At 44.5% G+C, this 13,000-nt stretch overlaps 1 protein-coding gene across 4 annotated transcripts in view; it reads left to right on the top strand.

Annotated features, from left to right (window-relative positions):
- The window catches only part of Npr3 (natriuretic peptide receptor 3), a 59,546-nt gene that overhangs the window by 39,984 nt on the left and 6,562 nt on the right, over window positions 1–13,000 (top strand). For all 4 annotated transcript variants that reach the window (XM_050139093.1, XM_050139091.1, XM_050139090.1 and 1 more), the window contains exons 4-5: window positions 3,660–3,795; window positions 10,328–10,422. In XM_050139093.1, coding sequence (XP_049995050.1) covers window positions 3,660–3,795; window positions 10,328–10,422 — 231 coding nt within the window. The remainder of the gene's footprint in view (window positions 1–3,659; window positions 3,796–10,327; window positions 10,423–13,000) is intronic.

Below are 13,000 nucleotides of genomic sequence, written 5' to 3'. Positions count from 1 at the left end.
TCTCCTTACTTTGCACTTCCAATTTACAGCGGTTGTAATGTGCTAACGGGCTTCCCTCCAACTAAAAAAAGACACGTGTGAGAGTGAGAATGTTCTCTCGAGAAAAGACACTCTCTGGGGTTTTGCCTATGAGGTAGGTGCGATGAAACCTCCTCCACAGCAGGCCAGGGTGCTGCAGCTTCAGCGGGGTCAGCATCCTCCTCCAGAGGAAGAGGGAGATACTCAGCCACTCTGACAGGGCAGGAGGTAACTGTTGTGATTCACTTGCAAATTGAGATAGTAGGAGATTTCAGACCAGAGTTTATGTCCAGAGCCTGTCTGACCTGTTTTGGCACCAAACTTGTAGGACAAAAGCAATCCAAGTTCATCCTCTTGGGTAGACAATTGTTCTTCCTGTTGTGGACAAGAGAAGGTGCATCAAGAAGGAAGGAATGGGAAGGGCCAGTTAAGGCGTGGTGCCTGGTAGCATGACCAGTACTCTGAATGGCTACGTCAGTATGGGGTCCCTGGGTGAGGATTTAGAGAGGAGGACGATGAAAGAGCAGGAGGAAGAGGATGACATCCACAAAGTAAGAAGGATGAGGCCCAGGGGCTCATGTCGTATTTTAAGCAGGGATGATGCTCTAGGAAACATGCATTTACAGAGCATGGCTGCACAAACAAAATTCAGGAAGACTGAGCAAAACAATGGTCCTCCCCTTTTCAGGGTTTATCAGTCCAACAATTTTATGCATATACTTAATGTATTTTGGCCACTTTCAACTACATTGTTACCCCCTCTTATTTCTCTCCCATGGATGCTGAACTCCCTTCTTACCCAATAAGGTCCTTTTCTAATGCCACATGTCTTAAAGCGTGTAAGCCATTACATTTCATTAGGGTTACTTCATGAGCATGAGGAGGACATTATTTACTGGAACATGGGTGACTGGACAGTGGTTATGCCTGTGGAGAAAATGACTCCTTCTCCTGAAGCCAACAAATTTGTAGCCAATAGCTTCAGGGAAATATGGGTACCCTAGTGCTTCCTGAAGTCACCCACACCCCCCCACATGTCACAGCTATGATTCCATGACTTTCCACTGTAGTGGAAACCAAGATGGTTTCTATAAAGTTATGAAAGAAAAGATAGACTTGTGGGGGAAAAAATGATCGTGTATTGAGAATTAAATTTAACAGCTAAAGTATACTTATTAAAATTCATCAGCATGCATGCTTTCTCGAATCATGATGACTTCATGGTCTAAGTGAAAAATTTGTGTTCCTTTGGAAAATTAAATTAGCATATTCAAGGCAGGCGAAAATTATCTTTGACTGGTAGATGTTATTTCTATAGCATTCTTTGCCTAAGAAAACAGTGTTTTTGAGACTTAAGTTTAACAGCTAAAAGTAAGAACCAAGGCTTTCACGGTTTAATGTTTTAATTCATTTAAAAATCTCTGTGAGGTGGCCCAGTGCTGTGGCGAGTCTTTACAAATGAAGACTTGGAAGGCTAAGAGACTGAGGTATCTGGGTTAGGCGTGGACTGTGGATCGAACTAGTTGCTAACTACAAGATCTCTGTGAACTTGAATCTGTCCTATAGTCTGCCTTTCCCTGAGGGTTAGTGGGATAGCCCAGTCTGGACAGTGCTATTCTACTAGGCGTTGTTAGGACCGTGATGGTGTAAGAGACCTGCCTGGGGCATCAGAGTGTGAACGAGGAGCTCTGCTTTCCATCAGGTATAAAATGGGTCAATAAGATAGCTCGCTTGTTGGATGTTGCTATTCAGAATTAGAAGCTATGCAGAATCGCTGGGTTTGTAACCCCTCATCTCTGGAAAGTCGTGACAACAACAGCTGACAAGGGATGATGGTGGCAGAAGCTGTGTGAAGTCCTTTACACTTCTCAATTCCGAGAAAACCCGATAGCAACCCGAGGAGGAAGGTGCTGTCATTTCCTTCACTTAGGACCAGAAGGAGGCAGGAGCACAGCTAGGGAAAGCAGAACTGGAGCCACCCAGATTCCAGTTTTGGCAAATCTGAAATACTTGTTCCCATAATGCAAAACAGAACTCAGCGAGGGTTGCAACGGGGACAAATGAAGCTGGTGTTGCCGCCCTCTGTGAGTGTGCCCTTGAAACACGTGACGCCATTTGTGTGTGTGTCTTTGAACTGGGAGACAGCGTTTGTGACACCATACGCCCCTGATTGGGGCCCTACAGAAGATCAGTGGAGGCACTCTTTCTCTGTAGAGGGACAGGGCAGGCAGTCTGCACACAAGCACTGGCCAGCATCCTCCCAGGAATCCCCAGTTCTTCCTGTAGCCTTGGCTTTCCACCATTGACTCAGACTCTTGAAAAAAAAAAAAAGAGAAAATGCCATTTTGGAATACTGGGTAATTTACAAACTCTGTATCGAAGGCACAAAATATTTTCCAAGTTTCTGCTGGTTGTCCATGCTGCCGTGTTTCTCTCGCTTCAGCTGAGCAGAAGTGTTATTTTTAATGCAGTAGTGGTCAGGGTATGTCTTTGCCGTGTTATTCTACCCAGAGTGCTTTCTCCAGACTTCCTCCCTTCCAAACATCTGTTCAGTTTCAGAATTCAGGTCAACTTTTGCCACCACTCTTGAGCTTCTCTTTATCATTCTCTCCCATTCTATAACACTAACTGCTCTATTTACTGTATCTGAATAAGACTCCAGGACAGTACCAAGAGCATCCTATGGCCCATAAAACAAGTTGCTGAATACTTGATACTCACTGGACACTTTATGCTGTGTTGCCATGTGATTCTTGCAATCACCCTTAAAGAAGGTTCTACACCACCTACATGGGTACAGATAAAAAAACAAAACTCAACACCATGAAACAACTTCCCTAAGTTTAGTGGCCAGTGTGTGCATTTGTGAAACTAGGTTTTTGGAGATACCTTTCCTGAGCCAGAGATCAAATAAAATGCATAAGCTGTCAAGACTGAATCAATTTCTGTCCCTGGAGCTTGGCAGGGGATGGAAAGAGAGACAGATGTTTGTTGTCAGTGCAGGAGCAAACACTGCTGCCCCCTCCCAAGGCAGGAAGAAAGTCCTGTGTCCATTCTTTGTATCTTTGTTATGTGTCTGCAGTTGGTAACAGTCTTGTTGAGCACTAACAAATGGATACCTACATTTTTGTTTCATCTTGATCTTTTGAGATGAGGTCTTGCCATGTAGTGTAGGCTGGCTTCAAGCCCTTCACTTCTCTGTCCCAGCTTGCCCAGTTACTACTGTTCCATTTGTGTGCCCTACACTCAGAATGTAAAGGGATTACGTGGGCAGTGGAAGCTGGAGCAGACTTCACTGGAGTGTTGGACTCAAGCCGCATTGAGGCTGATGGAAGATGTGGGCAGAAGGGTAATTGCATGAAAAAAGGGTCAAAGTTCCTGGAATAACTAACCTGAACAACAGAATGGTTTCTTTGACTTCTGCAATGTCTTGTTTGCTCTGTAAATTCTCAGGAAGTGCTTTTCCTACTTAGTGCCAGGAACACATGATAAGACTCTTGGTAGTTACTTTTGATAATTCTGCCCGCTTCCTCCCTTGATCTCACATCTACAGACCCAGGTTGGACCGTTTTGTTTGCTTGCATCATGGAGGAACATCAATCATCAGGTTCTCAGGCTCACTCAGTGGGTTTCCTTTGCAGGTGAACATGTTTGTTGAAGGGTTCCATGATGCCATCCTCCTCTACGTTCTGGCTTTACATGAAGTTCTCAGAGCTGGCTACAGCAAGAAGGACGGGGGGAGAATCATCCAGCAGACCTGGAACAGGACTTTTGAAGGTAGGGATTCAGTTTCCATGGCAGCGGCACTGCAGCCAAGTGAGTCGCTGCTTCTGTAGTTGCTATCTACTGCAACAATAGACTTGATTTTATTTCAGCTTGAAAGTATGGAGAATAAGCCAACTCACCTCACTGGCTTGTAAAAATAAGATCGAACAATGCAATGCATGCGAACATGGCATTGAGCAGATTCTACTTCGTTAAGAACCATCCTGCTCCTTGCTTATTTATATAACACTTATTATATATATATATAATATATATATATATATATAGTGTGTGTGTGTGTGTGTGTGTGTGTGTGTATAAGCTAGGGTTTCATGTCAGGTTTTATTGTTCCTCAACTTAGTTCTTGAGGCAGTCTCTCATCAAATCTGGAGCTCACTGTTTTGACTAGATTGGCTGGGCAGCGAGCCCCTGAGACCTGCCTGTTTCGGCCTCTGTCAGTACAAGGATTACAGATCTGAGTGACTGCTCAGCTTTCTACAGGGGGCTGAGAGTCAGAACTTGGGTCATTGTGCCTGTACAGTAAGCAGTTTATCCACAAACCCACCTCCCTAGACCTGTATACTTACACACACACACACACACACACACACACACACACACACACTGAACACAAGCTGTATTCACCACAGAACAACCAGTGCGGAAGATCTGCAGGCAGGCTTAAAGCTGTGTTAATCCAGCTGTACATCCCCACCCCCACACCAGGCTGGTTTCAGTGAAATGCAGATGTTAGCTGTCATATCCAACCTGGTGGTTAGAGCTGCTTAGCAGGTCCACGCCCTCTGCTTTTATTTGACTTTCGAAGTAGTGAATATTAGTTGCTTAAAAAAAACAAAACAAGAAAACAAGACAAAACAAACAGAAAACAGAAAAGTCAACAAAAAACATATTATCTCATCATTCCAGCAACCGACATTGACATTTAAAAATAAGACTATTCTTGGCTCGAAAGCTTAAACGGTATAAAGATGTACAAAATAAAAAGGGAAGCCTTTGTTCTCACTGCCATCGCCTTTCCCCAATGCAATCACTGTCAGCAATTTTCCAGATGACTCCAGAGTGTGCTATGCTTTCTGATAGCACACAATACAAAGCAAACAATGTAAAACGTTTAGAAAGCGGATTCATTGAAAACACCACTTTTCATTTTAGTTCCATTTATAGATTTCACGTTTTTGTATGCCAGAAAATTCCATATGAGTAGATCTAACATATTTTGAAATGAGAGTTAAATGTGATTCTGTTGTATGATAATTTTCTTAATTCTTATATTTTCAATAATTTTGTTTATTTGTTTTGAGGAAGGGTCTTACTATGTAGTCCTGACTGGCCTGAAACTTGCTTATACAGACCAGACCAGACTTAAACACGAGACGCTCCTGCCTCTGCCTCCTGAGTACTTGGATTGCAGGTTCTACCATCCCCAGCTTCTAATCCACCTTTGATTGGTGGAGGCTTCAGTTAGTTACAGTTTTTGTTATTCTGCAACACGGTGTCACAGGCCAGAGACTGTTTCTCACAGAGAACATTTCCAGTGGTGGGAGATTTAGGTCTCTAGGTATGTGGATGCTTTATACAATGCATGGAATATCACCAACCTTTTTTCTTTTGATAGGTTTTGTTGGTTCATTTACCACCAAAATGGTTTCTTTTAAAACTTTTTGGGAATTTAATTCTGTTTACCTTTTTCTTTCTTCCTTTCCTTCAAACCCTCATATATTCTTCTTCATATTCATAGTCTCTTTTATTTTCCACCAATTATTATATGCATATGTGTATATATCTATATACCTATACGTGTACACTCACGTATATTTCTGTTCAGTCAGTATAATGTTAATTGTAAGTATGTTTTCAGGGCTGACTATTTGCCAAACGTCTCATAAAAAAATTCTGTGAATCTATATTTTTGTCAGTAGTGTATGTAAGAGCGGTGGCTTCCTCACCAGCACGCCAAGCTGGCATGGCTGGTTCCTAGAGCAGGCATCAGCTCTTCTGTTCACTCATCCAGTGCATTCGCCAGGCACTGTCCAAGGAGCCGAGGATGAAGCCAAGAACAAAAGATGCTGTGTATAATCAGTTTCTCTTATGTGCAGATGTGTGTAGGCAATAAACACCCCTCCCCCACGCCAGGAGGTGTCAGATAAAACAGGGTAGGAAGATAGAAAGCGGAGGGACAGAACTGCTGGTTAGAGCAGTCAAGGAAAGGCCTCTGGACATGGCAGCTGCCTGGGACCTGACGGTGACAGAAGACCTTGTGATTAGGAGACTATGCCACAGAGGAGGCAGCCATTGCAGTGAAGTCTGGGTGTATGCGATAGGAGATTGTTCCCTGAGGAGCTGGGGGGGGGGGGTCTATGTGACTGACGACTGAATATAAGGGGCAGTGTGATAGGACCCAAAGCTCAAGATGCAGTGGGACCAGACCCATGGGCCTGGAAACTGCTGACATAGTTTCCATGGAGACGGTGTGCCTTACAGCTGCTCTGTAGCACATAACCTGTAGTGTGTTGGCGAGCATCTTCTGAGAACCATTAACACAGCGTGCAGACTGGGGATGCGGGAAGCAGGAGCCCGCAACCTTTAGTACCCAATTTGCTCTGTAAGGAGACTGGGTGAGCTAACTGAAAAGGGCCTTTCCAGTTCTTCATCATGCCAAATTGTCCTGTGAGCCCTTCCGCCGCCTGGAGTATGCCTGTACTTGTGTTTACATGAGTGAGACTTCTCAATGCCAAGAGCAAAGCTGAGTCAAGCTTTGAGAGAGGAGTACGGGATGGCCCCCTCTACGTTCCACGACCTCAGTTTGTCCTCAGATATTAACAGGGAAGGACAGAAGGGAGGAGTGGTGCTCCAGCTAGGGTTGCCTGGGTAGTAGATATGGAAGCCCAGGGAAGTTTCTTTTCTCTACGGTGGTTTCAGTGAACACCATGTTTCACCCTAGACAAAAGTGACAGCTTCCATTTTAGACAAGTAGTTGTTTGGGGGTAAACAAGCTCCCTGGATGAACTTGTTTTGGCTCTTCCTGCTTCAGCTGAGGGGCAGGAATCAAATAGGGTAATTCAGGGGGCATATTAGGACAAAGTCAAATTTCCCAGAATCTGTGCACAATGCACCGAGAAACTGGTGTGTGGGGACACAACCTTGGTCAGGCACATCCCTTTCTTAGCTATTACTCACCGCGCGGTGTGGTCATTTGTTCTTGGTCTTCTGACAGCGGGACAGGAGCCAGAGTTGGGGATGCTCAAAGGCACCTCTGAGAGAGGTTGGCGAGCGAAGGGCAGGTGTCCACAATGGCTGGGACACAGCTTGGTTTAGAGCTGAGACAGGCGCTAACTATTCTCAGACGCCATCTTCATGGTTCCATTTTAGGGTCAGGTCTACGCGGTCAGTATGTACCAAGAGTATAAAGAATAGTATAGTTGAGTCTAAAATTAGGATCTTATGTGTCTGAAATGTAAAGACCGATGCCCAGGTGAGTTTGAATGGTTCAGAGAGCCCATGTTATTTCCTAAGCAGCAGTCCATTTGAAGGCAGCCCCTCAAAGAGCTGAAGAAAAACTCAAACCTCCCTCACATTAAAAACAATTTTAATTTTAGTGGTTGCTGTAAGTGACCATTAAGTTGTCAGGAGAAAAAAATACCCTGGATGTTATTTGACAAAATTGGATTTTACTGCCGTGAAACCTATGATCAACTCTCAAGACTTCCAATAAACGGTCCAAGGAGAGGCCGTGTTTCCTCTGTGTGAGAGGTTAGAGGGGCAAGGTAAACAGGACTGTGTGTGGCTCAGGCCTGGGCAAATAGTAACCGGGTTAGAAGAACTCATTGCTGATACACAGGAAAATTCTGCTGTCACCCTAACAAGTTCACCTTCTGCTCAATACTCTCAGGTGAAGTCTCACTTTGCAAAGCAGCCACCCTGAGAGTTCTCACCCCACTTCTTGGCAAAATTGCAATCACTTAAAGGTGTAATGAGGTGCAGGATTCCCAGGACCACTGCATCAGATACAATGCAATGTAAATCACTCAGGGCAAACTTCCCTAACGCCGCTGGACAGATTGACAAGTGACCTCAGATAGCCACAGTGTTTGGAGAATGAATATGTATATGTACACACACATGTATATGTATATATATATACACATATATGTATATGCACATGCACATTTACACATATATACATTCTATATGTATATAATTTAAAGTTTTATAGCCTCTCAAGGATGCACAAGTTCATGATAGGCGCATCCTTTGTAACCTGCCTGTATTAAGAAGATAAAAAAAAAAAAAAACAAACCCAAGATGAATGGTAACTCCATTCTGTTTCCAGCAAAGTAACCCAAAGTCTGGAAAAATCAGTGGGCCTTCAAACCACAGCCCAAAGGACAGTAAACCCAAATGCCTGCCCTCTCCAAACCACACGAGAGGATGGAACTTTCCCTTGGGATGCTCCTCAGTGGACATTTCCCTGAGGCGGTCACTCCATCTGGGGAGAAGCAAACGGACAGCAGCACCAAGGAAGAACAGCACAGAATTCTCCCATGAAGGAAACGAATGGCTTGTGCCGATTAGAACAGGGCTGGCACACACATCCTGCTTCTTAGTGAACCAAGATGCAAATACAGGCTGCTCAGCACCAGCCTCTGTTCTCTGGTGGCCTTTGGGGATTAGCTGCTGGGAGCATCCATCACTGCTTGTCAAAGTGGCTGGGTCCTCTGTGCCTTGGCTGCTCTGTTCCAGCCTCCCATCTCACTGGCTCTGTTCATAAACACTTCATCGGAAACTTCACGGTTCTCTGGTTCTTTCTGGCCTTAGGGTCTTTGTAAATTAAACCAGGTCAGTAACTTACACTCTTGATTATGTTTTGAATCACAGATTTCCTCCTGTGTATGGGATTTTATAATCCCATAATGCCTGCTTTTTTTTCTTTTTGGCTGCATTTTAACTTGTGCCGAGTTGTGCTTTGAATGGTAGATCGTCGTCAAGTACTCTCTATGATACTACAGGCACCGTAATGATAAGGAGAACTTTATAATAGCATCCTCCAGCCCCAGATCTCAAGCTCAAAATGCCCCCACATTGGAACATTTTACATGTCAAAATGACACCACAGATGGAAACTTCCCCATAATGGATGTTTATCTCATGCAAAAAATTACAGAAAATACTGTATTAAGATTACCTTCTGGCTATGTGTGTAAGTATGTATAGAAATGTAAAAAATCTTGTGCTTAGACTTGCATCCTATCCCCAAGGTGTCTCATTATGTGTATGCAGATATTCAGAAATTTGAAAACACCTGAAATCTGAAACACACCTGGCCCTACATCCTTTGGCTAAGGGCTACTCAACCTGTAGGAATAATAACAGCAGTAGCGACAGATAGAGGAAAACAGCTGGTGTTGCTTAAACATCTGTTGGCGATGCCCCACGTGTTTTATCTCAGCTCTACCTCTTCTTGGTAGGAACGTGATCTTATGCTTGTTTATGCTGGTTGTAGAGGCTGTGATTCAGAGGAGCAAAGCCATGGCCATGGTGGCAGAGGTGGGGAAAGACAAAATGGCAATTCAGTATTCTTTAATAAAAAAAGAAAAACAACCCCAAATCACACTTTAAAATTCCATTTATTTATTTATTTAGTGCATGTGTGTGTGTGTGTGTGTGTGTGTGAGTGTGAGTGTGTGTGTGTGTGTGTGTGTGTGTGTGTGTGTGTGTGTTAGTCAGAGGATAACTTCTGGGAATCAGTTTGCTCCTTCTACTGTGTGGGTCCCAGAGTTCAAACCTACATGACCTATGTTCAGCTTGGTGTCAAGCACGCTCACCTACTTCTCTGGCCCCAACCTGTTTGTCTGATTCTACTAGGAAAAGCTGACTCCTCAGTCCAGGCCCCTCCTTGAGTCCAGGCCCCTCCTGAGCTGCTCTAACTCAGCATTCCCTGAAGTGCTAACTCAGCACCCAGGAATCTTCCGGATAGTGTTTGCATAAGCAATGAATGAACACACATTGGGCAATGAATGAACACATATTGGGCAATGAAGACTTGCTCCTTAGACACTGGCCCCAGGGACTCAGCAACCAGACCCCCAGCGCTCTTGCAGCCTGTATGAAGCATACTACTGAATCCTGGGTCAGAGTGATTTTCCTTATGAGAGTTGTCCAATGAGGACCCAAACCTATGTGTGATAAGACATCTTTACCTTTTTGCTACTTTTTAGAAAATAAAAAATCAAAACTCTAGAGTAAGCACACTGCCTTCAGCATTAGCCTTCTTCTGTTCTTTTTTTTTTCAGAAGTATTCCCCAAAGATCATTTCTTTTTCTTTTTTAAATGGAGAAATGTTAAGAATTTAGGAATGCAGACACAGATGAAATTACAATGTCTTTCCAAATGCCAACAAAAATGCTTCCAGTCTGATGTGATTCCCTGTGGCATGAATTTGTTTTAAAAAATCCCATTAATTCATTTTCTTGGCAGGCAGAGGTACCGTAAGTTACTAATGCAGAGTTCTTTGTCTCTCCTGCAGGTATCGCCGGGCAGGTGTCCATAGATGCTAACGGGGACCGGTATGGGGACTTCTCCGTGGTTGCCATGACCGACATCGAAGCCGGCACCCAAGAGGTGAGGAAAGGACACTTCTACATTGGTCACTCTGGCAAGTGGGGACTCTGAGGGTGTATTTGTCCTGGTGTCCAATGCACCCTTCAAACACAAATGAGTCTTCTGGGTAGGCAAAGCTTACTGTTCACTGAGGTGGAAGGCAGGACATGCCGCCGTGTGAATTCTAATATTTTCCTTGCAGGCCTCATGACATCATTAGAACCATATGAGGTGAAACCTAGAAAAGTAACACATGTTCTACTGAAAAATAGTTTTTCAACAGATGATGATTGCCCTGTTTCCTTGCAAGGTCAAGGCCATCACTCTTTTTTTTTTTTTTTTAAACTTTCTTTTTATTTATCCTTTGTGTTTTTCACATCATGCATCTCAATTCCATTCATCTCCTTTTCCCTTTCTATCTACCCTCTGCCCTTTTACTCCCCCCAATAAAATAAAATGTAATAAAATTTAAGAGAAAGAGAGAGAGAACAATCTTGTCATGGAAGCTGCAATGTGACTCAGCGAGTCACACAGTAAATCCTTTGTCCATATATCTTTACTTGCAAGTGTTCATTGAAAAGAGCCATTGGTCTGGTTTGAGGTCTCTGGTCATTGCTGGGACCTCACTGGGGCTCCTCTTGGCTATCCTGTTGCTGCCCTGTGTCACGGAGGTCCTGCGGCTTTGAATCTGCAGGATGTGGCCCTTCATGTGCTCCAGTAGATCATAGATGGGGTGGTTGTTGGGGTTGGTCGACTCATAGCTCTGGTTCTGGGCTTGGATGATTGCAGGTTTGTTCAGCCCGCCAACTCCCCCACCCATTTCATCACCAAGGTGAGCTCTCAGACATTGCTCTATCTAGTTCACCCTATGTAGCAATGAGCAAGGGGCGGGGCCAGTTCTCCTGATTTCAGGCTCTCAAGGTAGACCAGTAGGCTTACCCACACCTATACCACAGGGCCAGCTCTACTGTGCTGCCCAGTCAAGATGCATGGGCCACTCCCCTGAGTGCTGCAGCTGCTGAGGAGCAGACACAGCTATCCCACTCTGAAGATCAGCATTACTCCTGTTGCTTTCATGGGCGCTGGAATAAGATACCTCGCCTCTCTGTGGGGTACACCTAGCCTTTGTATGGGACGTGAGGGAGCAGGAGCCCTCTTGCTGTGTTCACTGAATGATTTTTATATTGCCCCAGTTCTAGAGCTTGTCTGCAGTCTGGTTTCCTTCTCTCGAGAAGTGGGGAGTGATGATTCATCCCATCTCATTGTGAGGTTACTGCATGCAAAGCACTTGGGATAGACTTGGTGCATACCAGTTACTGTCGTATTTCATGAGGACCTAGAACTGGTTTTGACCCTGAGCTGATACAGCCTGTGAGAGCCTGCTGTCACTCAGTGAGGAGGGAGGAGAAATGTCACAGGCCACCCAGGAGGCACAAGTTTGTGCCCAGGCAAAAATGGAGAACCCCTAGGAGCTGTGTGAGAGGGCACTGCCAGATTGGCTCATGTGACTGATCTAATAGTCATTTAACTGGAGTGTGACCCTGCAGTTATATCATCCAGGGGTCTAAGGTGACAGCTAAAACAGAGTTCAGTCTGATAATGGGAGAGCACAAGAAGTGAGTTCATCAGAGATGAATGTAACCCCTAAGGACATAGCACCGGCCAAAAGGTCAACCAAAAAGTTCTTCAAAGATACAAATTTTTAAAATTACATCTATCTGTCTATCTGTCTCTATCTATCTATCTATCTATCTATCTATCTATCTATCTATCTATCTATCATCTATCTATTGTGTATGTATAGGTCAGAGGACAATGTGTATTGGTTATTTCATTCCAACATGTGGATCCTGGGTATCCAATTTAGGTCTTAAGGCTTGTTGGCAAGGGCCTTCACCTCTGAAGCCATCTTTCTATCACTCTAAATTATATTCTTTAGTATTATAATTATATGTCAATCTGACTGAAGGGTGGGGAGGCTGTGTATCTGTCACATACTTAACCTAAGCAGGTGTGCAGTGACATTGGTTTCTGTCACATATCCCCAAGGGAAAAGGCCTCACACATGACTGACAGTGTGGACTCCTTAGTGGCTGAAGCCCAGATAGGGGCCCCGTGGAATAAGCCAGGGAAAAGGTGTGAATCCGTAGACTATTGTTTCATAGGTAAGTGAAAAGAATCCACCCTTCCCATTATGCAGTAGCAGCTGCTGGATACCTGCAGGGACAGCATTGGTAGGTAGGGTGCAGCCTCCAATGTAGATGGGCCTCCCCAGGCACTGTCCCTGTCGTGTCCATACCTTTTCAAGTCTCTGTGACCCTGATTCCTTTGCTGCCATGAGGAGCCGCTGTGATAGTCCGCATGCACAGCAGGGGAGCCCCTGCACCTGCCTGCTTCTCATGCTTTTCTGAAGCTCTTGCTGTCACTTCCTGCAGGTGATGATATGTAGAGGTAGCCTGTGTAGATCAGGCTGTGTTTTGGGGAGCTCATGCAAGACTACCAGCTTTGTGCCTCCTTTGGGAACTGATGTGGAATGAATAAAGCTGCTTTGGCCTATGGCAGGGAAGAATATAGCCAGGCTGGAAGGGATATATATATC

The sequence above is a fragment of the Alexandromys fortis genome, unplaced genomic scaffold (assembly GCF_014885135.2).
Source record: "Alexandromys fortis isolate MF-2015 unplaced genomic scaffold, M_Fortis_MF-2015_v1.1 scaffold_37, whole genome shotgun sequence".
In the NCBI taxonomy this organism is placed as follows: domain Eukaryota; kingdom Metazoa; phylum Chordata; class Mammalia; order Rodentia; family Cricetidae; genus Alexandromys; species Alexandromys fortis.
The sequence above is the reverse complement of the archived record's forward strand: the minus strand, read 5'-3'. Positions and strand labels throughout refer to the sequence as shown.